The following is a 24,415-nucleotide window of genomic DNA, read 5'->3' on the forward strand; positions in this document are numbered from 1 at the left end:
ACCCATTGGGACGTAGGTTGAAAGTATTCGTGCGGCGACATTCACATGTACTTTCACTAATGATTAGCCTTAGATGCCTCACCGGCCTACGACTTGGCTTGCGCCCCTACTTCGTGCACCTACAAGGAGTGGACCAGAGAGAGCAGAAATTCGCTGCTCCTCGCAAGCATGCAGGCTGCTCTTTAGGAGTACTCACAATACGTGGTCTGCCCATATCACTGTCACAACACAAACCTGTTTCTAGTAGGCTATTCTTTTAAGGGCGAAACAGCGCCGTAGCTAGAAATTTCGTTCGGGAAGGGGGGGGGGGGGAGGCTCACGTCGCACCTCGTCCTCCTCCTTATATAATTTGTCGAGGGATCGAATACATGAGTAATAAGTGCATCGCCATTGCCAAAGCTGCTACACGCGAATTCTTGACCGCTACGTACTGTCCAGTAAAATGCGCACTTTCGGATAAATGATTATGCTCGTGTGTCCCAGGAATTTGGCGCAAATTGACTGACATCAATTTTTCCACTTTTTTGTGTATTTAGTAAGTAAAGAAAATATCACACGAACTTTAAACTATATCAATTCGAAACCAGCAAACATTGTATTCCGCTGATATGAAAAGTGTAAAGGCAATGAAATGAAAAAGTCCAGGACAAATATTTTAAGGAAACTTCCGTCATTTAAGAACCTTGTGTAAATTTATGTACACAAGGTTCGCAAAATCTCAATGACGCTGTCCTTCGTTCCGATGTATTGCTCAGGAGCAGCTGTCACCGGTTATGTATTGTAATTGCACCGGAATTATAGTCACGACAGAGAGCACATATAGAAAGCAAGAGTTTGCAAAATATATGAGTACATTAGAAATTAAAAGATAAATATACAAATATGAAGATACAACTTGATAAAGGGCAGAAAAGTGTCAATGAAAACAAAGATCACTGCACGTATACAAAAAACCTCGAAATATTCGTATAGGTATCCAATAAATCTACGTATCTAAGAAAAAGTAAGCGCATATAATGCGTCAAACAAGGCAAATAAACATGTTGCGCAATCACAGATTCACAGATTACAGAATACTAAGGCACGCCCCACAACGGACCACAACGCTTCGTCTCATCGGGTCTCGCTGCGTGCTTTGTGAACTTTGTCTGATAGTGTGTTGGTTTTACTTGTCTCGTTGTATGGTCCGATGTACGACTTTAGAATAGACAACGCACCTTTCGCGTCAAATGTTTATAACACCATTAAGCCCACATTAGGTCCGCAAGCCCTGGCTACGCCCCTGGTACAAAAGTGTAGTTCGGTCACACCCTACTTTTTCTGCTGCAGTCAAGCTGCCGTCTCCGCGGCAACTTGCGCAGGAGTAATCTTTACCGGAAAGCGTATGCGGTGAGCACTATGTGCTTCGCATTGCATGTAGACGTAGGAGTGCCTTATCATCAATTATGTCGTTCGAGTGCTTGTTTTGAGCTCGTTCTTTATTGAAACGTATCGTGCTGTGTATGTTGTGCGCGTGATTCCAAGGAATGTATGCACTGTTCGCCGAAGGGAGCGGATGCATCTCACGTTGGCTCCGTTTTCCAAGAAGAATTTCGCCGTGATTATCGGTCATTCAGCCCGTGAATTTAACACCAGCGTATTCAGGAAGTCAGCAAGATTCCACTGGCACCATATTCAAGGTGGGAAACGACTTTCATCCCAATCGCAGAGGCTTTTGGCCGGCTCCACGCTAACCCTCATCGGAGTAGTTCGCAGGCTGGGCCTCACCAGCCACCCGAGGGAACGCGCCGAGCCCCTTCGCTCACGTGGGCGCTCGCTTCGCCCAAGCAATGATGCAAGTTCAAGTGAACGGGGAGGACATCTCCCCCGAAGAGTTTCTCGAGGTCAACGGTTGGTGCACCATCAGATAAAGGACCCAATTCAACCGCGAGACCGCGCAAAGCAACACGCAGGACGTAGCCCACTCATGCACCGGCGAGGGAGCGAACGACGACCGACAGCGTTCGCGTCAAAGACAGCGTAACGTCAAGCAGCAAATCATCAGGAACAGCAAAATGCCACTACTCCCACGAAGTGATTTCAAGATCGTGATACGACCAAGAGGAGGCCTCGACGTTGCCACCACCGGAACCGTGCGCCTCGCATCGGCCGTTTACCGGGCGGCCAACGTACCGGCGCATGAAGCAGGGGAGGACACGGTGTGCTCCAACAACCGCCAGAACATCATAGTCGTGAGTACACCCCACGCTACCCACGCCGCTAAGTACAGACAGTTAGAAGCCATCGCCATCGTCGCCACGATGTCAGTGCCTACGATACGGCCCCCGACTACACGGTGAAGGGAATCATCAGGGGAATCCCGTTGGAGGTGGACGCCAAGTCCAATCACGCCAACATCGTTCACGCTCGCAACCCCCACGCCCTGGCAGCCAAACGACTCAGTCATACCACGACGGCCATAGTGGCCTTTGAAGGACCGCGAGTGCCCTCCTATGTCAGGTACGGCGGCGCCCGCCTTCGCGGCGCCCTGTATCGCAAGAAAATCGACATGTGTCACTGCTGCGGGAGACTCGGTCACCGCATGGACGTGTGCCCCAATCCTCGGGACAAAGTGTGCCGTGGTTTTGACGCCCTTAACTCAGGCCCCGACCACCAGTGCTCCCCCCGTTGCAAGCTGTGCGGGGGAACACACATGACGGCGGATCGCAACTGCCGCGCAAATATAAGACCCCCTACGTCGTGACAAAAAGGCAATGGGAGCGACACAGGGCCGCCGAAGCCACCCGCCGGGAAGCCCCACTTAAGATCCAGGACCCGCAGCCGAGGCCGCTCCCGGTCCCGGAGCCGCACCCCAGAACATCGGCTGCAGCAGCAGCAACGCCGGTCTCGCAGCCGCACCCCCAGAAGGACCCCAACGAGAGACACCGAGACTACCGAGAAGGTGAGCTGGGCAGATGCGGTCACAGGAAAACGAGCACCAACCGCGAAGACTGGCGAGAAAACACCCGCTGAGATAGAGACGGAGATAACTAAATTAACACAGGCGATACAAGCGCTGCAGATGCAAATAGAACACATGTAGACACAGATTCGTGCAAAAGACGACCTCATACAGCAACTCCAGTATGCCGTGAAAAGCGGTACCGACGCAGAGACCATGCAGGAAACTCAAGAAACCGTAGAGGACACTCTATGCCAGGACACTAAACGCAGACCCACTCCCACACAGGCCACACAGGCCACGCAGGGAACAGAAGAGGAACCCATAGACGACGACGAGGTCGAATTTCCCGATACTAAACGGAGACCCACTCCCACCCTTACAGACCCAACACGACCCAAGCGCACGCGCGCAGCGATAAGCGACGCGCGATTGGATGCACTCGAGACTTGCTTACGCAATCTCCAGGAAACTATCATCGCGTCCATCACGCGTACCATCCAGCGCAGCTTGGAGAGCGTTCACCTCAGACTGACCAGATTAGAAGTCGCCAACAGCACGATCGTACCGCCGCATAGGGAAGCGGCGCAACACATGTAACAAATATAAACATGGCCCGACACCCATCGAAGCAAAAACACACGATATGGCAGTGGAACTGCAGAAGTTACCAAAACAAACGAGCGCACTTACAACAATACCTTAAAACGATCCCCGAACGCCCACACGTCATCATACTGCAAGAAACAAACGGTCTCGCCAAACTCGCGGGGTACCATTCTTTAACAGGCAAGGCGGAGAAACCAAACGTCACTACGCTGGTCAAGCGAGCGCACACAGCTATCGAACGCGACACCAAAATCAGAGACATTGAACGCGTCCTCGTAGAACTAATTCCACCACGCAAGACGCGCAACAGCATCTTCGTTCTCAACGTCTACAGCAGTCCCAGATTCCGCCAGCGCCGTTTCCATGTCCTCTTCAAAGGGGCATTCGACATCGCCCAGGGGCAACAGCTGTTCATTCGAGGGGACTTGAATGCGGTGCACACGGCGTCGGGTTACAAGCACGATCACCCCCAAGGCAGGCATCTACGGGCGACGGCGCAATACGCGGGACTCGAGCTGGTCACCGACCCCGCGACACCAACAAGGCAGGGCAACTGCGTCACCACTGACACGACGCCGGACCTTACTTTTACGTGCAACACACGCAAATGCACTTGGACAAACACCATACAAGACTTGGGAAGCGATTACTACATTATTGCCATAGAAACAGAAGACGGCCCGCAGGAACACAATGCCGGTCGTCAAATGAATATCACCAATTGGAATCAGCTACGCAAACATTGTGATGAGCAACAGGTTCAAGACATCAAAGACATAGACCAATGGACCGACCAACTGCGCTGGGATATCGAGCGCATGACACAAACGATCCCGTCGACAGCTGGGCTCGAGACAATAGACTCCCGGTTGCTGCACATGTGGGAAGCCAAAACCCACTTGCAGCACCGATGGAAACAACAGAGACACAATAGGAGACTACGTAAACGGATAGCGCAGCTCAACAAAGAAATAGAAAAACACTCGCTTAACCTGCAACAACAACGATGGTAAGAGAATTGTGCGGAGATGGACGGTCAACGCACCACGCGTTGCACGTGGCAGATACTGCGGTACCTGATTGATCCCACCAACACCAAGACCACACACATGCAAGGCACATACAAAATCATACGTGCTTACGGGGGAACGGAGCAGCAATTCCTACGGGACGCGGAACGCCTTTACATATCCCAAACGCCACCGCAAATATAGCCGGAATACTCGGGAGAAAGCAACGCCACCCTAGACGTGCAATTCTCCGTTGCTGAAATCCAGGCGGCCCTTGTGAATATCAAAACCAAGTCGGCCCCTGGCCCCTATCGAATATCCAATTAGGCACTACGCCATCTCGATTATGGATCGATCGAGAAACTCACAAAATACAATAATGAGCGTTGGGCGCACGGCAAGCTACCCCAGCAATGGAAAGAAGCAAAGATCATACTGATATCGAAACCCGGAAAGAAACTACAGCTGGAGAACCTGCGCCCCATCTCCCTCACGTCTGGCGTGGGCAAATTGATGGAGCACGCGTTTCTCAATAGACTCACGGATTACCTCGAGGACAACGAAGTATTTCCACGCACCATGATTGGGTTCAGAAGACATCTCTCCACGCAAGACGCCCTTCTGCAACTAAAACATCAAATTATAGACAATCCGGGGCTCTCGACGAGAGCCTTCTTTGGGCTGGGCCTGAAGAAGGTCTTCGATAACGTTCGCCACGATGCCATATTGCGACAAATAGACAAGCTAAATCTCGGACTGCGAACGTACACCTACGTCCGAGACTACCTCACGGGAAGAACCGCTCGCATGCGAGTGGGACAACTAGAGTCAGATCAAATCAACATCGGGAGCTCGGGCATCCAGCAGGGCTCAGTGATCTCGCCGATGTTCTTCATTCTCGTCCTGCTGGGGTTACCCGACCGATCGCTTCAAATTGAAGGACTGCGTCACACGCTATACGCGGATGATATTACGATCTGGACGACACGGGCAGTGACGGAGCGATCGAGCAACGTTTACAGCAGGCCATCCAATGTATGGAAAACTATCTCGTGGGCACAGGACTTGCCTGCTCAGCCGAAAAATCCAAACTGCTGCTATATAGCCCGTCAGAAAGGGGCGCCCACCTATAAGCTACAACCCTCCGGACATAGCATAAGACGCCAACAAACAATGACACCAGGGGCAACATAAGGGAAATTACTTGTGCTTAATAAATGAAATAAAGAAATGATAAATTAATGGAAATTAACGTGGATGAACAAACCACTTGCCGCAGGTGGGAACCGAACCCACAACCTTCGCCTGCGATGCTCTACCAATTGAGCTACCGCGGCGCTGTTTCCCCATCCACTTTCTTGGGTTATGTGTACTAGTAGACCCCTGGGAGTGTTAGCCAGCGCCAGCACTCACAGACCTTGACGGCGGACGTGGAACGCCCTTTTTGCCGCAGGCGTCACGAGAACGTGATCTTTTTGGGTGAAGGCAACTGGTCAATAAACCCACACATGCTACCTGAAGGCATCAATGTTGCCGGATTCGAGACCCTCGTTATGTAACAAACTGGAAGAGAGGGGGTTAACCGAGGGTCCCGATTTTTATTAGTCGTATCATAAGAAGCCAACAAACAATGACGCCAAGGACAACATAGGGGAAATTACTTATGCTTAATAAATGAAATATAGAAACGATGAATTAATGGAAATTAAAGTGGATGAAAAGACAACTTGCCGCAGGTGGGAACCGAACCCACAACCTTCGCATTTCGCGTGCGATGCTCTACCAATTGAGCTACCGCGGCACTGTTTCCCCATCCACTTTCTTGGGTATTTATGTGTACTAGTAGAACCCTGGAAGTGTTAGCCAGCGCCACCACCCACAGACCTTGGCGGCGGACGTGGAACGCCCTTTTTGCCGCAGGCTTCACGAGAACGTGACCTTTTTGGGTGAAGGGAACTGGTCAATAAATTCACACATGCTACCTGAAGGCATCAATGTTGCCGGATTCGAGACCCTCGTTATGTAATAAACGAGAAGAAAGGGGGTTAACCGAGGGGCCCGATTTGTATTAGTCGTATCATAAGAAGCCAACAAACAATGACACCAAGGACAACATAGGGGAAATTACTTGTGCTTAATAAATGAAATAAAGAAACGATAAATTAATGGAAAAAAAGTGGATGAAAAAACAACTTGCCGCAGGTGGGAACCGAACCCACAACCTTCGCATTTCGCGAAGGTTGTGGGTTCGGTTCGTATGTGGTTCTACTAGTACACATAAATACCCAAGAAAGTGGGTGGGGAAACAGCGCCGCGGTAGCTCAAATAGTAGAGCATCGCACGCGAAATGCGAAGGTTGTGGGTTCGGTTCCCACCTGCGGCAAATTGTTTTTTCATCCACTTTAATTTCCATTAATTTATCCTTTCTTTATTTCATTTATTAAGCACAAGTAATTTCCCCTATGTTGTCCTTGGCGTCATTGTTTGTTGGCTTCTTATGATATGACTAATAAAAATCGGGACCCTCGGTAAACCACCTGTCTTTTCGTTTAACCCTCCGGACAAGGAAGATATGCAATTAATGGCATCAAACGGCCTACCCATCCCGATGGTAGATAAAATCCGGGTATTAGGAATGGTGATCAACACCAGGGAGGCAATGGCGAAGCACTTCGCAAGATAACGGCAAAGGCCACCAGCACGATGCAGCTCATTCGACGCATCACCAACAAACACGCGGGCATACGCGAAGGCAGCGTCATACGACTCATACAAGCCTTCGTCATTTCTCAAATAAAGTACACGGCAGCGTTTCACAACTGGATCGTAGCGGAAAGTAACAAGCTCAACGCCCTCATACGCAAGGCGTACAAATGTGCGTTGGGACTTGCGCACTGAGACAGCACCACCAAGCTCTTAAAACTAGGCCTATATAATAAGCTCGAGGAACTCGTGGAGGCGCAACAAGTGCCCAAACTCGAGCGCCTATCCAAGACCCGCCCAGGCAGACACGTGCTCGAAAAGCTCGGCATCACGTACCACACGCAGCATGGCGTCAAAGTAGAAATTCCTAGAACCCTACGCGAGCAATTATACGTACTCCCATTGCCTCGCAACATGCACCCCCAACACCACACGGGGAGACGTAAAGCCACGGCACAACACATGAACCAAAGTTACTCTAACAACAAGGAGGCGGTCTTCACCGACGCAGCCCGTTATCGAGTCAGGAAGAGTTTCGTGCCGGCAGTCACTAGCCACCGAGGCAACCACCTCACGAGCGTCACCTTGAACACGGCACATGCCGAAGCGGCAGAGGAAGCGGCCATAGCACTGACACTCACACATACCAAAGCTACATACGTGATCTGCGACTCGCAAACGGCAATTCGCAATTTTGCAAATGGGCGCATCTCGCAAGAGGCGTATTACGTACTCCAGCGACATCCCATTCACCACATACACCAGGGAGAGGCCGACTTCGATAACCGAAGGCACTTGCTATGGATCCCGGCACACACTGGATTGAGCACCCCCAACGAAGCGGCTCACCGCGTTGCTCGAGGCCTCACTCACCGAGCATAATCGGAGGAAGAGCTCCCTCAGAGTACTGCAAACATCTGGGCGTCGGAGGAACGTTTGACCAGGTTCCACGACATCACGACACACTACCAGTTACAAAGGCGCGTATACCCATTCCCTCGCGGTAGGTTAGACAGTATGCAAACAGTACACTTCAGACAATTACAAACAGATTCTTACAGAAACCCCAGACTCATGCACGCCATATATCCAGACATTTACACAACAAACAGATGCACATCGTGTGGCGAGGTTGCCACACTTAATCACATGTTATAGGAATGTCAGCATATAATAAACAAGTCGGGCACTGCTTACCCCTCCGTCTCTTCCACCGCCAGCCTCCGCTCGCGCTGGAAGACCGCACTGCTCATCTCGAACCTGACAGTACAGCTCTGGGCCGACCAGCGAGCCGAGGAAGCCGCTTCGAGACAAGCTCTCGGAAACGCGTCTGCGCGGGTGCCTAGACCCACTAAAAAAACGCCGGACTCAAATCTTATTGATTTGAAAACTAAGTTCACACTCCTCGCTTCACTTTGCCGAGTGCTTATGGCCGCCGCCTTACAGGGGGTATGAGCAATCGTATGTCGGGGTATGAGCCGTAGATGGTGATAGTTTTCTGTCGACGTAACGCCACGAAGAGATCCCGGCATCCTAGCCATAGACAGAGACGGCAGGATTTCAACGCACAGTGTCTGGTGCCCAAGCCCGATGTTGAAACCATTACGTCACGCACGCATGCAAGGGAGGGCAAGGGAGCGCGTTGATACGCTTGGCACGTTTCGATTTGGCCTTACCCTGGCGCAATTCCAACGCAGGCGAGAGCTTACGCGGATAACGGAAGTAAACAGACAACAGCATAGGCAACAACAGGGACAAGATGCTGAAGAGTACGCGTTTATAGTAAGCCGAGTTTGTCGGCGGACAAATCATGGAAGAAAAAAGCACTACAGCAACATTTTTCAATTTACCAAACACAAGGTAGCAAAATCAATTGGAATAAGCGTCGTAGTGTGCGTGGTATCCTTTGAAGTTGATTTCTTAAAATAAGGCGGTCTCGAATTCTTGGGTACCGCAGAGGCTTCATAAGTAATGGTTACAAAGACTGCCACGCGGTATATGATCATTCCCCAAAGGGGAGATCCTGCCCTAATTTTTTCTTCTAACTTGTGGGCGAATTCCCATGCATACGTACACTCATAAGTAGAAAGTTAGTGCATATAGAAAACTGAAATAATTAAGCGCTTCATGCTATACTGGTGCGGGTTATACGGAACAGCATTGGGTCACTAAAATTCTGCTTCTATTGACGACGTATTTACGAGGCCCTCCGCACATATTTCGTCTATCCCTGGGTAAAAGGACATGAAAAGCTTCGCTCTAATATATGCATTATGCGCTTGTATGTGTGTATTTGTTTCAGTGAGGATTTTTAGGTCCCAGTTGTTGCGCTGCGTAAAGCCGTAAAGAACGGAGGAGCCAGCAGCCTGTGCATATGCAGGTGTTGTACGGATGGGGCTGTGTTAATGGAAACGCTGTCCTGTCTGTGAACCATTCTGGAAGACAGCAGCATCGAAGGTCGGCAGTGTCTAGGACAGTTTGGCAAAGAAAGCTTAGCTTTGAAATTGGACTTTTCGTCTTGTCAGTGTAATCTGCGGTCGCGTAGATCGCGTCACATGTTAGGGTCACATGTTAGGGGATTCCGTGTCTTCCGGGCTAGGCGAGCAAACAACTAATCCCTATACTGCAAAAGGTGCTGCAGAAGATGACCGGTTTTACATAGCTTTTAGTTATTGGCTTCACAAAAGCTTGCATTCAAAGGATACCAAGATGTCCTTTCCATCTGCACAATTCTATGTTTCTTCTTTTGTTTCATTTTTTTTCTTTCTAATAGCACTTGCTGACTTCGCAGGGTCAGCTCAAATTCGAACACTGCCTAAAACAACGAACTTCGCAGGAGGGACATCATGGCCGTGGGCTTCTTGCTGGCATCCCTCTCCCTGCTGGCGCTAATCCACGCGGACTCCGTCGTCCTATTGGGGGCCGCCAGTGTGCTGTTTGGGCTTACTGGCGGCTGCATCATGATCCTCTTCTCCGTTCTCATGGTCGAGTACTTCGGCCTGAAGAAGCTCCCAATGGCCATCGGTATACACTGTCTGGTCAACGGTCTGTCCGCACTTCCAAGGCCACTTCTAATAGGCAAGGATTATTTCATTGTGTTGTGAACGCATATAACAATATGTCTACAAAGCGTCATCTTTAGAAACCGCCGTTTGCGTTTAGTGGTCTGTATTCAAACTTGGCACCTGAAATTTTGAGCGCTGTAGAACATTAAATTGTAGTGCCAATGAAGTCAGCCTGTGCTACTGTAGCCGTACAGCGTCTCTGGTGCAATTCGATGACGAGGATTCGGCAAAAGCGCTCTTGCGCCCCAGGCAAAATCTTGATTTCTTTTGCAGGGGCAGCATTTAAATCTTTAATACAAACTGGGTAAAGAGAGACATATCAAGAAAGGTGACGATTTCCTTCCTTTGTGGCGAAGAATGTTTTTATATGATTCCCATGTTATTTCTTTATCCTAATCATGGCTGCTCTAAGTGCAAAACAGCTGTTGCATTCACAGTGAAACATCACTGTACTGAAACGTAATATTACAAATTATAATTACGAAATAGTCGTAATTTCTGTTGACTTTCTCGTAGAAACCCTTGCGTTTAAGATGTGCTTATATCAAATCAAAACTGCCTTTAAATAGATATTGCCGCGACAACTAGGCTACATCGCCCTTCGTAAAGGACACTGTGCGCGCCGTACAGTGGTGTAGTTCAGTGAAAACAGGCAGCGATTATCGTGGCGCGAGATGGCGGTTGGACGCGGCTCGCATGCGCGCGAGGGATCACGCGAGGATAAAGTATAAGACAGTTCGAGGCCAGTTTAGAACGCTACTAACGGGCGTTTTCAAGACAATAATGACTTTGAATTGTGGGCACAGGTTCGCCCTCCGTAAATATAGTTGTTGTACTAACCTGTGTTCCTCAGCATCGGTACAATATTTAAAGAACATTTCTGTGTGCTAATGACAAGGCACTGATAATTGCGCAGTGGTTAACAGGAGATCCGGCTGCGAGAAAAGGTGGTAGTAACTCATATAATAGCGCGAAACATAAGGAAGGGACCACGATAGAGACTGAGTGAAAGGAGCTCTGACTTCCAACTCTTTATTCTACCGTCGATGCTTTGCATATGTATACATATAACGCGCCAGCAGGAAAGGAAAATAAAGGGGAGAAAGCAAAAGAACAACAATCAGCAGAGTGGCACAAGGTGATATCACCGGGCTCCTAATTACCAATTATCTAAAAATTGAGCTCTTTTTTGGTCAATGTAAGTGATGGCCTGCTAACACACCCCTTTCTTGCGCGAGCAATCTTGACCGCCTCGATAACTCTCTGACGCACTGATGCTCGTGTCTAGAAACAATCCCGCTTTTTTCGAACTCAGGCACGCATGGCTTGCTATGATGATGCGTAGACTTATCACATCGACAGCAGAGTACGCTAAGCTAGCCCTGATTACCATCGCTGATACTGTTGTTGTGCTATATATATATATATATATATATATATATATATATATATATATATATATATATATATATATATATATATATAAGCAATATGTTTTTTATTTGAAGAGTAATGGTAACGACAGAACAGTGGTGCTGTAGATGACATAACGTGTATTTGACTTGACCTAAATATGAAGGATTCATTATGCTGCGCATGGCAGGAATTAACGTTCATTTATAACTTGTGCACCACCTTAAAATGAATATGGATGACATGCTAAAGGATTAAGAGCATTGTTTCTCGCCGAACCCCAGAGCACATCGCTGTAATTTTGCGATAAGCCTTAGCGCTTAAATAACAAGAAATGACATGCATTCCGTTTTTCAAGTAAGCCGGAAATATGCATTCTGTGCATATATTCTGAAATCGTATAAGACGCGTGCACGCCTTTATACCACGGCGAAATGAAGTCTTCCGAGTCTCATAACAGAATTCCACTTAACCGGGTGCTTAGCTGTAGACCGGCTGGGGCATTCAAGCGCGCTTCCATTAAATATATTCAGAATGATGGCTAACCGAATAAACAGCCCGAAAGCGATTACAACTTATTCGAGATAGTGCTCGGAGGACCGGCGCAGCACTTGCATTTTTCAACCGTGGTGCCTGCTAAAACGCTTTGATATGGTGCTTAGCTACAATTTAGTTATAAGTATATTGTTTGTTCTCGTTTTTAACGACGCTGCAGTAAAAATGTAAGTACGTGCAAAGAGCGCTTATTTTCGGTATTTTTTTTTTTGCTGCAGCTCCCGTAGAGTTTTATAGAAAGCTGTAATAGCACAGCCTCCCTTAACTCTACTAGTCCCTGGAACGCTCTTGTCACCAGCTTTTATGCGACGGACCCACGGCCTCCATATGACGCTTGCGACACTCTACCAGTGGAAATAGGGCGGATTAGCGCGTATTGTGTGCGACTTCAATTGACAGGATTGTCAATTGCAAGGCAACGAATACTACTGTGGTTATAGGTTCGTTTCAGAATGCAATTAAACGCATCCGAGGTATTGCCTTCGTATAAAGGATACAAGGCTGGCTGTAAATAGGCAAGAATAACTTCATGAATACACAACAACGCTCCTACTTATATACACATGCTAAGAGTCACCACAGCAAACAAAACATTACAGCAACCTTTCAACCACTGGACACATGAATAAGTTACTTAACGAACCCACAGTTCTTTAAGCTAACGTGCCAGGTACTGAACAAAACAAGTGAGGTCCCGAACAATGAAGCGTTCACCATTGTGCTGATCTCCTTCGAAATGAAGTCCAATTCAGGGCGAGTACAAGTAGGTTAGTCCAGGGGTCGGAGGTTAGCAACCGTGAGGCAGAAAGACAAGCTCGACTGTCGTCTTGCCCTCGAGAAGCTGTCAGAGATCAGCATTAGCAGCTTTTCCTGACTGCAGGATATCACCGAGCGGAAGTCCTTGGTATCCAGGCTAAGGTATCAGCCACGTCGCTCTTACGTGCCTCGTCGCCCAGATTTAGGAGAGTCATCGGAAATGCGAGAGTCAGCTAGGTTGAGGCCTCGTGAGCCCTGGTGCATGCGCCCGTCAAGCTCGCACCTTTGCATCGTAGCCGACTTCCCTTGTTCGAACGGCCGTGTACCCCCTGTTATCGCTCCTTGTCTGTTTTCTTATTCGTTGGTACATCGTGTAGCTCGCTGATTAAGGCTTGTTGTTGTGGTGCCCGCGCGCCGAATTCCAAGAGCACCTCATCGTTGTCGTTTTATTTACTCGTGCCATACGACGCGTGAAGCTCAGTCGTCACGATTACAGGTAGTCATGACGACTACACATACACGAATACCAAAAAAAAGAAATATGGACGGTGGGATAGTCGCCGCTTCACTTTAATTTGCGCAGGATAGAACTGGTCATGAGGAAATTGTGGATTCAGCTCCTCACGGCGCCAGTGTCCTTGCTTGGGCTGTAGCTTCCATTTTTTAACGCTATTCGTAAATTTCAGTTTACGCGAGGCTATTTACAGTATGCTTTCCTTGCCTTCATTATCTGAACGCTTTGTTCGATTGTTACTAAGATTCAATTGAGCCCACTGGTTCTGCTGATTCTTCTCGGTCTTCGGCCATTGACGTCGGCGATGTCGCCAGTGGACTTTCTCTTCACTTAATCTTTACCTTCCCCAGTGTAGGGTAGCCAACCGTGCTCACTTCTGGTTGACCTCCCTGCCTTTCATTTATCATTTTGTCTCGTTCTCGCTCTCCCTCGGCCATTGCTTCTCACAGCCTTTGAGTGCATTCGAACTATATATAGGGTGGTTCGTTTTCGGGTAAAACCCGATTTTACCCGATTTTTGCACCCCGGACGTGTTCCTAAAATATCGGGTAAAACCCGATTTTTCCCGATTTCTGAAACAACTGTGCCCACGAAATTGCTGTGCCTCCAGTTGGCGCTCAGGCGAGAGGCGGCCAAAGCGGCCGACAGGCAGACAATCGTTGACTGCAGGCCCCGTGGCGCAGCAGGCCCCAGGCCTCGCAGGCAGTCCCCAGGCCCCGTGGTTCCAGAAGCGGCTGCTGAGTCAGTCGTTTGATGACTACCGACCTCTCTTTAATTCCGTGATGGACGATGTAGGCTCGCTTCGCGAGGAGTTCAACCAGTACTTGCTGGAAGCAAGCCCCACAAATGACGGTGTTGAAGTGATGGACTTTTGGAACGACGCAACTGTGCGTTACCCAAGGCTAGCAAATGCAGCGTTATCATTGTTGTGCCTAGCTAATGGCAGCTGTGACGTTGAGCGAACGTTCTCTCAGCTAAGGTACCTGCAGAGACCAGACAGGTCTCGTATGGAAACCGAGATGTTGCGCATGCAGATGATCATGTATGTTAATAAGGACGTGTAGAACGTCGATTACCAGCCCTCGTGAATAAGATGTTTCTTTTCTCAAGACTGAGCGTTGCCTCTCACTGTGAGTAATAATTAATTACCAAAGAAACGCCAAATTTTGCAACATCTTCTTGAAAGCAGCCCGAAATTTAGCCCTAATTGTTACCCACCGGTTAGAGCAAATCGAATAAATTATTAGTTTGCAAATTTAACCCGATAAAACCCGAATCGCGGAATTTTTCCACGAGAAACCCGATTTCTCCCCTATTATCAAGCCGAAAAATAACGCCCGATTTTTACCCCCCGAATCTGAAAAAATATAGAACCCGAAAACGAATAACCCTAACTATATATAATGACAACATGAACAGCCATAGTCGGTTGCATTTCTATAAAGGTTGCACATAGCACTTTACATGTAAATTAATAATTTCAATCAATGATATTTTTGCTTGTTTCGGCATTGTTAATTCGATCAATTCCTCTTACTTGCGCAGTAGCGCTCAGTGTAATTTCATTGACTGTTCTTCAGCAACCATTTTCCTTAAGACAGTGACTTTATTGACTAGGCAAGCTGTAACAGGCGACGTAGCCTTCGTCGCTTGCATTTCGCTGGAACTACAGTAGAACGGCACGCGTTCGTGCCCTGCAACAGTCTAGGGGATGCGAATGTTCAGACGTGCAAACGCTGGCGCTCACTACTCATTGATCATCTTTACGCCCCATGAGATGTTGGACGAGGAATCGAACCGGCGCTGCTATGGCTTAGTAGCGACGGATGGGCCAGGCGTGGATGCCAGGAAGTTGCTTGCTTACAAATTTCCAGCTTTTCATGGGCTTTTTGCTGGAAGCACTTTCTCTCAGCCCCATCAACTATGCGCGCCGTGCTTCACAGAGAACCCAGACGCGAGCATGGCAGACCAGTGCGACCACAACGGTTCTGCGCCAGGTGTTCGTACTTTACAGCGCCGCCCTTGACTCCAGCGCGCACACCTTGCTCGCTTTCAGTGTCGCTGCAGATGACTGCACAAGAAAACGAGGGAAGACGACCGGCGAAAAATTTATAAAGCAAATGGTTAGAGATGTTGACCTCTGCACGGCTGCAGACGACGCAGTGAAAGAGGCAGGTCAACTTGTTCTATTTACTGCCTTTGTGCAATGTTGTTAAATAATGTTGGGAGAAAAGTAACCACAATTAGTGTTTAATAGTTTCTCAATATTTTTATACTATCTCGTACTCAATACTAATTCCTGAAATACTTTTGTGGGACCCTAATAGGTCGTTGTAAAGAACAACAGCATTAAAGTAACTGTAATTTAATTGGTTAGCTTTTTCTGTGACGTGTACAAGTCTCGTTTGACTTAAGCATTGTGTGCAGCGGGATTGTCGAGTGAATTTTATCGGAAGACCAGCTAGTTTAATAATGCTCTCAACAACACGCTCTCGCAGCAGACTCGCATCGGCGCCTACAAACCCACTTCCGCCGATCACTCAGTACCTCACCGGCTCATCCGCGCCTGTTTCAGCTACCATCAACCCCGCAGCAGGGTTCGAAAGCTAGCAGTTGTGCGATTTAGGCGCCTCATCGACGCTTATGTACGCGCGTTCGCCCAACGTGTCTGAGCGCTCCTATTTAGTGACCGTTCAATAGGCTCTAGCCAATAGGTAAATGCAGGCCTCGATGGGTTGCATCGCTCTATGAGTGCTAGTATCGCGTTTTCCAATGTAGATAATAGAAGTGGGCTGGTGTTAAACTCATGAGGGAGAAAGAAAAATTGCATAAAATCACATATATTGCATTCAAATTATTATTTTTATGATGGCGGCGACAGGTAATCTACGCGCAGGTAAAACCATCGAACAGTGAATGAGCGCACTGCGAATTATAAAAGAGGAGTGCCGCGTGCAATAGCACTTGAAGTGCAATTCTGAGAAAAAAAATTCTGTAGATCCCGAAGACTGTGGAAATCGACGTTAGGCAGAAAATTTTGCAGGCAGCTGCCCATGAAGCATTGTTGGAGTTCCGCGAAGCGTTACCAGGTAGACCAACGTACTCATGTAAATCCAGTATTTTTGTCTTTGACGAGCGTGCAGTGAACTAGAATTAGGACGAGAGCGCATGTGTGTGACGACTCCAGCAACACGACGATGACGGTAACGACGACTGCATGATTTCTACGAACGATTGAAGGTATAAGAACGGGCGGCATGCAAGTACGACATCGGTAAGAAACGTACAATATAAGCGCTCACGGACAGTAGCTAGTGGCATCCCTTGGAGGACACCAAACGGTGACTTGACGGCGAAACTGTAGCGCATCCTGAAGCCCGCGTCCTTTCACAGCCAATCGGATGAGTGGCGTAGTGCACTGCTTGCCTTCGCTAGGTTGTGATGACGCCGCGATAGTGGAATTTGGTGCAGCAGGAAAGTGCAGGCTTTTATATCTGGTCAAGCGCCCTGCTAACGACGACAAGAGCCGTAAAGCCTGGCGCGAGCTTCGGGAGGAACAAGGAGGCGTGCACGTTGCCGTGTGGCTCTCGAGCATCAACGCGCCTGGTAAACTTGCTTTTCAATCGCTGTTTGAACGGTTGTATCCACAGTTGTTCTGCTGGATCAATGGATGTACTGCTGGCGAGATGTAGGGACCTTGTTACGCGTGCCACCTGGCTCGAGCGCACGTAACACGCCAGAATCACAGGTGAGAGTCGAATTACTAAGCTGGAATCACGATGCGACGACCCTCACGGCATCAAGAACACGAGCGGACAGGGTGTTTCAGCCAACACCTTCAAACCGTTCTATAAATTGTCTGTGGCAGATAAGACAATTCTAATTCATTAACCGGTCTTCTCGAAGAGGCGGGCATTACTTGCGCAAGTAAAAACTGATATGGAATTTGGACTACGTAACAACGATTCATAATTAAGTTTTTAGCTAATTTCTTCATGGCACATATTGCAATTTACAAATTCTAGCGTGCGAGACAGCAGTGCATAACCACTTTAATAGGATAGTGTGAATGACACCGTTTACTTGATATGCGCCGTCATACTTACGGTAAAATGCACTGTCGCTCGACTTACTTTTATAACAAAACGTCGTTTTATGCATTAAAGCACGAAAGTAACTGGAACGCTGCTGTATTTTTCCGCGAAGTTCGGGAAATAATATGTCTAACGTGGTGTCATCCTGAGAATTCCTTTCAAGTGGATCCGCCTGGCGAAGTGCCCGGCTAGAAGCTGTAAATTCCAATATGTGTCATAAGGTAATTCGTCAAAAACATAATGAGTGGATATCCTAACTAGTCCATTATTCATTTCATTTTATTTGCGCAATTAATATGTCCGTCTCCTCAAGTAGACCGCCTCATGGACTAGAATTGTGGTACCTGCCAGAAAAGCAGGTTTTAAAAAGATTTTAAATGCTTGCTGATACGCCCGCTATCTCTAGCGGCCCCAGTTAGTGGACAATTTGGCCGTTGGATCAGTATAAAGAAATAGAGAAAAGGGGGGTGGGAAAGACAAGAAGGTTAACCGGAAGAGATTCTGGTTTTCTACCCTGCACTGGAGGAAGGGTAAGAGAACGTGAAAGACGCATATAGCGGAAAAATAAAGCAAATGTACGATCAAAATAAATCGAGGAGTTGCGGAACGTCCGTGAGTACTACACTCTCTTTGATAGGCCACTCTATCCCACGAACTTGAAGATGGCCTTGACCGACATGTGCTATGAAGACTGTATGGGTCGGTTTTCCAGGTCTGCCTGCTTCGAAAGCGGCCGATCGTCAAAATGGGCCTGCGCGATTGCGAGTTACTGACGGTGCTGCAGCTCGCGCTTGCGTTTGGCTTAGACTGCTCGGCTGCTCTCCGCTCGACTCGGCGTAACTGTGGCTACGGCTTTCCCATAACCGCCAATAAAGCACGTAGCATTTAATTGAGGTGCTGAGGTACCTAACCCTTCGCCTTGGAACTCCAGGGCCGCAATCTTCTCGCCGCAACCGCCATCGCCATTCCTAACGACGCGGTTGAGCGATCCACTTCAACTGCTCCAATCACCTGCCGTGCCGTCGTCAACGTGACCCAGCTGTGTTCAGTGGCTCTGCCAACACTAGCGTCGACGACTAGGTTTCGTCGTACGAACGGGTGAGCAACCACAACAACTGGTACGATCCGACAAGCACCAAGGGTATTCTTTTTGAAGAAGAAAAAGTGTATCTGTTCGGTCGCTTTCATTGTGCGGTGCTCTGATTTTTCTGGTTTTTTGGAAATTTACGGTCAACATTGGCGACGACTGATTAACAAGACGTCGGGTGAAGATTCGGCGAGCCAGGCGCCTTACAGGTGCGCCATTTATTTTGTGAGAACCAGGCTATTACCCTTCCACTACGGTGGTCGGAAGCCTAGAACATAGTCACGAGCCTTATGCTCGTCCAAGTGCAGTGAGCCATATGAATCATGCTACAGGCCGTAATGAAAAGCCTGGGGCCTTGCAAGCGTAATAAAGCTTTTTAAAGCTGGCACGTTTGGTTCTCCACAACTAGGTATCAACTTCGGCGAATTCAGCAATAATGGCTGACGGTGAAGCCGAGAGCAAGAAACCTCGCCTAGAAGACGGCAAGTGTGATGATACAACATCGAATTATGAGCTAAGTTATGAAGAAGAGATGGGTGAAGATGCACCATTTACTTTGGTCACGTATAAGAAAAAGCGAGCCGAAGGCATTCCGGTTGTCTTTAGCCCAACAAGTGAAGGTACTACTTTTTGGCAAGTAATTTCAAACCGAGTGTCTACCGAAATAGTTTCCGCTGCCAAAAAAAGTAGTCTTTCAGGACGACTGGAGATGGAAGTTTCAGCGTCAATGTTGTTTCCTTAGCATCCGCAAAACACCTTTGATGCTCTCAATTGTAGGCAGCCTGGAAGTCAAGCCCTTCAACCCAGTCTTACACGCGAGACGTTGGGAAAGTAAAACATGTGCCTCTGCAGTATACAGAAGAACAACTCCTAGATTTTTGAAAGACGCAGGAGTTATATAGGCATGCAGACAGATGTGTTATTCCCGCCAAGAAGGTGGAGCAGTAAAGTCCCATCCACTTCACACGGTAATTCTGACTTTCAGAGACGATCGCCCTATTCCAGGAATAACTTATTTGGGTTTCACCAGTCACCCTGTCAAGGAATACCTAGGACCAGCACTTCGCTGCTATAATTTCCAGAGATTTGGGCACATGACGAAAACCTGCCGCTGCACACGTCGATGCAAAATCTGCTGAGAAGATCATGACTACAAGAAGTGCAAGTCACTTTTTCCACGTAGATCTGCAAACTGTGCGGGGAACCATACCGCGTCCTTCTTAGGCTGCCCTCAGAAAAAGGCAGCGGCACAAATTCGTCGACATGAACGAATCCATGGAAGACAACCGCGACGCAATGAACCCGCCCGAAACCTTGAGATTGTTCATCCAGGGCAACATCACCCACCACAGTGGGCACCGGAACCACTACAGCCAAGAGAACCAACAAGCTATTTCTCCTCAAGAGAACAACCAACAGTGCAATCAAGAGACCAATCAAGAGGTTCACAGTCAAGCGCCCAGTCTTATGCATCAATGCTACGGAAACCCAGACGAAAACAGGCAGAAAGTAATACACAAGAAAGCTCCAATATTCGCACACATATTTCTCAGCGACTTTGCGCACCTACTGCAGAAGTAACGGAAGCTAATAACGAACATACCACCGCATCGGTGACACAACTGGTTTTGCCACTGCAATAATAGCAGTATTCCTAGACATCAAGAGGGCATTCGACACTGTTAGTCACGTTCATGTTCTGCTAAGTATGTTGGAACTTGGACTGTCTTGCGATGGATTTCTGAATTTTTATCAGGTCGCAAAATATTCGTTTAGACGGGTGAAGGAAAGAGTGCCGAACATGTTGTTAAACAGGGAGTACCACAGGGAAGCGCACTCAGCCCCCTTCTTTTAACTGCGTCATGGCTGATTTAACAAAAAGACTGCCATCACAGTTCCAGTTTTCACTTTATGCAGATGATGTGTGTATTTGGACATCTGGGTCTAATGCTCAACCATTCCAGATGGCATTGCAAGACGGCATAAATATAGTCAACCAATTTTTGAGAGAGAGAGGAATAGTTCTATCACACGCAAAGACAGCTGTATTGCCCTTTACTCGGAGGCACTTAAAAATTTCACCCTTAATCTGGAAGGACACCCTCTAATAATTGCCACACAGCATCGATTTCTTGGCATAATACTTGATAGGCAGCTATCCTAGGCACACCATATAAAAAGACTAGAAAACGAGGTCAATGCCATAGTGGCTGTACTTCGCAGACTTGCAGGCACATCATGGAGCAGATCAGTATCAACCACGCTGACTGTTTACATTGCATTAATACGACAAAAAACTGCGTATTCCGCACCCATCTTACATGGACTCCCCCACACATCAGAAGACCGACTTCAAAGACTTTTAGCTAGAGGACTGCGCATATGTATAGCAGTTCTACGAGCCACTTCTAGCTCTCTTTTAATAGCTGAGTCTCGCCAATCACCATTTCCAGTTATGCGAACTACAGAAACATACCGACATTATTTCTATCTTCAAACACAGCATAAAAGCCACCCGTTGGCTCTAGACATAATGAAACGAGATAGAAGCTATGTTCTTATAGAAATTCTATAAAACCTTCACATATTGTCAAGAAATGAAAATTTCGAACTCAGATGTCGAATATATGCTCCATGGCTGCTTACATTTCCAAAAATCGAATTGTCAGTAGACGGGATATTCAGAAAAAGAGACATGTTCATCCAGGCTGCTCAACAACTAGCACTTTACCAGATATACATGCGGTATTCAGGATACACACACGTCTACACATATGGCTCCAGTACAGCGACCTCTTCAACTTCATCATTCATTATACCCCACCTCAACAAACAAGAATCATTTAAGTTATCTCGTGCGACTTCGTCCCCGACGCCTCAACTGTTCGCAATCCTATGTGCGATAAAATTTATATTGTCAGTAAGAGATGCGCAGAAATGGGTAATTTTCAGCGATTCACCGGCGGCTCTAATATCACTCTGCAGCACAAAAGGGAACACATTCAGTGACAGTATAATATACGAAACACTTAAACACCTCACAAAGGCAAGCGAAGCGAAACATGCAATAGCATTCCAGTGGATACCAGGGAATTGCAACACTCCGGGCAACAGAGCAGCAATTGAAGCAGCACGACAAGCACACCTTAAAGATGATGCGGTTCCGCTCCCAATATCAAAGAATGAATTGAGCTGCATTATAAGGACAATGTATTTGAAAATGTGTAGAAACACTTCGTTTGACCAGAATTCTAAGAGCTCGGACTTATACCATATTGATCCGTTTATTGAATTCAAATTTTCATCGTCATTGGACAGAACTATGGAAACCCTTATACATCGATTAAGGCTAGGCACTGCCTGCACAAAGCATTTCTTGCACCGAATTGGCCGTGCGGAAACCCCCGAATGTGATTGTGGATTTGTAGACGAAGATATATATCACCTCCTTCTAGATTGCCCACATCACGACACACCAAGATGCCGACTTAAATCAATCCTAATTAAATTAGACCGCCGACCTTTCAGTTTAAGGAAACTTTTGGGCCCTTGGCCAACAACGTCCTTGCAGAAGAGCGCTTTAAAAGCACTGAAGACTTTTCCTTGAAGACAGCGGCATCGTTGGACATCATTAACGATTTTATTGTTCCTTTGATTTCAGTGTCGTTGTATATATGCATTTCTTTACGAATTATGTTATGTTCACTGTCCTGTTGTGACTACATGTAATGCATTTACACGATGTATGTACCATCCACTGAGTGAAGACTGTGTTATTAGGTGACAGTATCGAATGTTTTTTGAGACTTTTAACAACGTAACTGTGGAGACATTTACCTTGTATATTGTATGTACCATGTATTTCTTACGTGATAGTCTTTCTGTGCAAACGTGGCATGATATGTCTTGGCACTTGTGTGAAAAGATTATTTCATATGTGATCTTGAACCCTGTATGTTCTATGATGGAACTCAAGAAATAAGGAGTAGCCTGCGCCTTAAATTTTGCGTCAACATCTCCATAGATCATATCAATAAAAAAGGGCATTTTTACCCAGCAGATGTCGCTAACCTGTGGTTCTGCAACCGCGAGGCAACCATTGCGACATGGACTGAATTTAAGTCCGCCTTTGCCGACCTTCAGTGAGAAAGCTTTGCGCCAAACACCGCCTCCACTAACGCGCGCAGCAGCCAGGCGAGAATTTCACAAGCTATATTGGGAGCGTAGCCGATCTATACAACCGTGTAATCCAAACTAGGACTGAGGACGATAACATTAAATACATCGTCAACGGCATTGAAGACGACGCTTTCCAGAAGCCCTTGGCCAAGTATCCTACCACCGTTGCAGCTGTGGTCCCCTACTGCCAAAGCTTTGACGAACTACGGAGGCAACGAGCGCTCGGCCGCCAAACTGTTCTAGTGGCATGCCGTTCGAGCATGACAGATGCTCCCAGACCCACTGATGATGGCTCTCATTTGCCCCACATCGAAGCTTTCATTTGTGAGCAGGTGTGTGGGAGCAGGAGCCAGGAGCCTGGTCAGCCTTTGTCCTCGGCCTGCAGCAGGCCATCTGCGAGCATGTTGCAGAGGTTCTCCCGCTAATACACCAGCAACATCTGGTTACCGCATCGCTGACGTATGCGGAAGTCGCATCGCGTCCTAAACTGGTGGCGTTCCCTACTCGGCGCCACAGCTGCCCTAGCCGACGCCACAGCCGCCTACTAGCCTCCACCGCGTCCGGCCCTACTCGCCGCGTACTCGCGGCCGCATGATACCTGGCGTACGCTGGACAACCGGCCGATATACTTCGCCTGCGGTCTCACGGGACATGTGGCACGCTTTTGTCGCCGCCACCTGCCGTGATTGGACGTCATCACTGAACCGCACGTGACTGTAGCCCAACGCGATCACGATCCCAACCAGCCGCCAAACTTTTGGAACGCTCGTTATCTCTCACCGCGTCGCCGCTTGATATCTCCGTTGCTTCGTTGCCCGCCTTCGAACACGGGAAACTAAGAGTTGCTATTCTGGAGGCAAGAACTGCAAGCTTGTCGTGATGTCCAAGGACTCCGCTATCGCCACAAAAGATTATAGAAGTACAGGTCGATGGAGTCGGTTCAGTTGCGTATTTGATACGGGCGCAGCAGTTTTCTCTTACACGTGAGACGCGTGGCCGACGATTCCGGAAGGTCACCATGGCTCTTTACTAGCGTTGTACTTCGCACCTCCAGCACTCAGCCCGTTCAACGATCTGCTGCGTGCACTGCGAGACTCATTATTCAGGACATTCGCTATACCGTCGAGTTTGTTGTGCTGCCTTCCTGATCTCACGGCGTAATCCTAGGGCAGGATTTCCTGTTGCGTCATAGTGCTGTTATTGATTGCATCCGTGCCGAATACAATTGCCGCCCAACAAAAGAGTGTTGTCCTCCCGATACCGACGTGCCTCCAGAAAGTCCGGTGCTCATAGCTTTGTCGTGTCCACTTGTGCCCGGATCACCTGTCCTGTTCCCTCTGCCAGCACTGTTTATTCAGTACACACTTATGCCGCTTTCATTTGCCGTTCTCGACATAACCTCTGGTACCACAACGATGCTAGTCTACAATTCATTGGCCCACCCGCTCACGCTCCTTCCTGGCGAGTTCCTCGATTGTGTCCATCGACC

At 48.0% G+C, this 24,415-nt stretch overlaps 1 protein-coding gene and 1 non-coding gene across 2 annotated transcripts in view; one reads left to right on the forward strand and one right to left on the reverse strand.

Annotated features, from left to right (window-relative positions):
• The window catches only part of LOC142573022 (monocarboxylate transporter 12-like), a 158,298-nt gene that overhangs the window by 127,745 nt on the left and 6,138 nt on the right, over positions 1 to 24,415 (forward strand). Inside the window, exon 7 of the mRNA XM_075682516.1 lies at positions 10,100 to 10,341. Within this exon, the coding sequence (XP_075538631.1) occupies positions 10,100 to 10,341 (242 nt within the window). The remainder of the gene's footprint in view (positions 1 to 10,099; positions 10,342 to 24,415) is intronic.
• On the reverse strand, positions 6,289 to 6,361 carry TRNAS-CGA (transfer RNA serine (anticodon CGA)). Its single transcript has one exon. It is a non-coding gene; the product is annotated as a tRNA-Ser (tRNA).

The sequence above is a fragment of the Dermacentor variabilis genome, chromosome 2, assembly GCF_050947875.1.
Source record: "Dermacentor variabilis isolate Ectoservices chromosome 2, ASM5094787v1, whole genome shotgun sequence".
NCBI lineage: Eukaryota > Metazoa > Arthropoda > Arachnida > Ixodida > Ixodidae > Dermacentor > Dermacentor variabilis.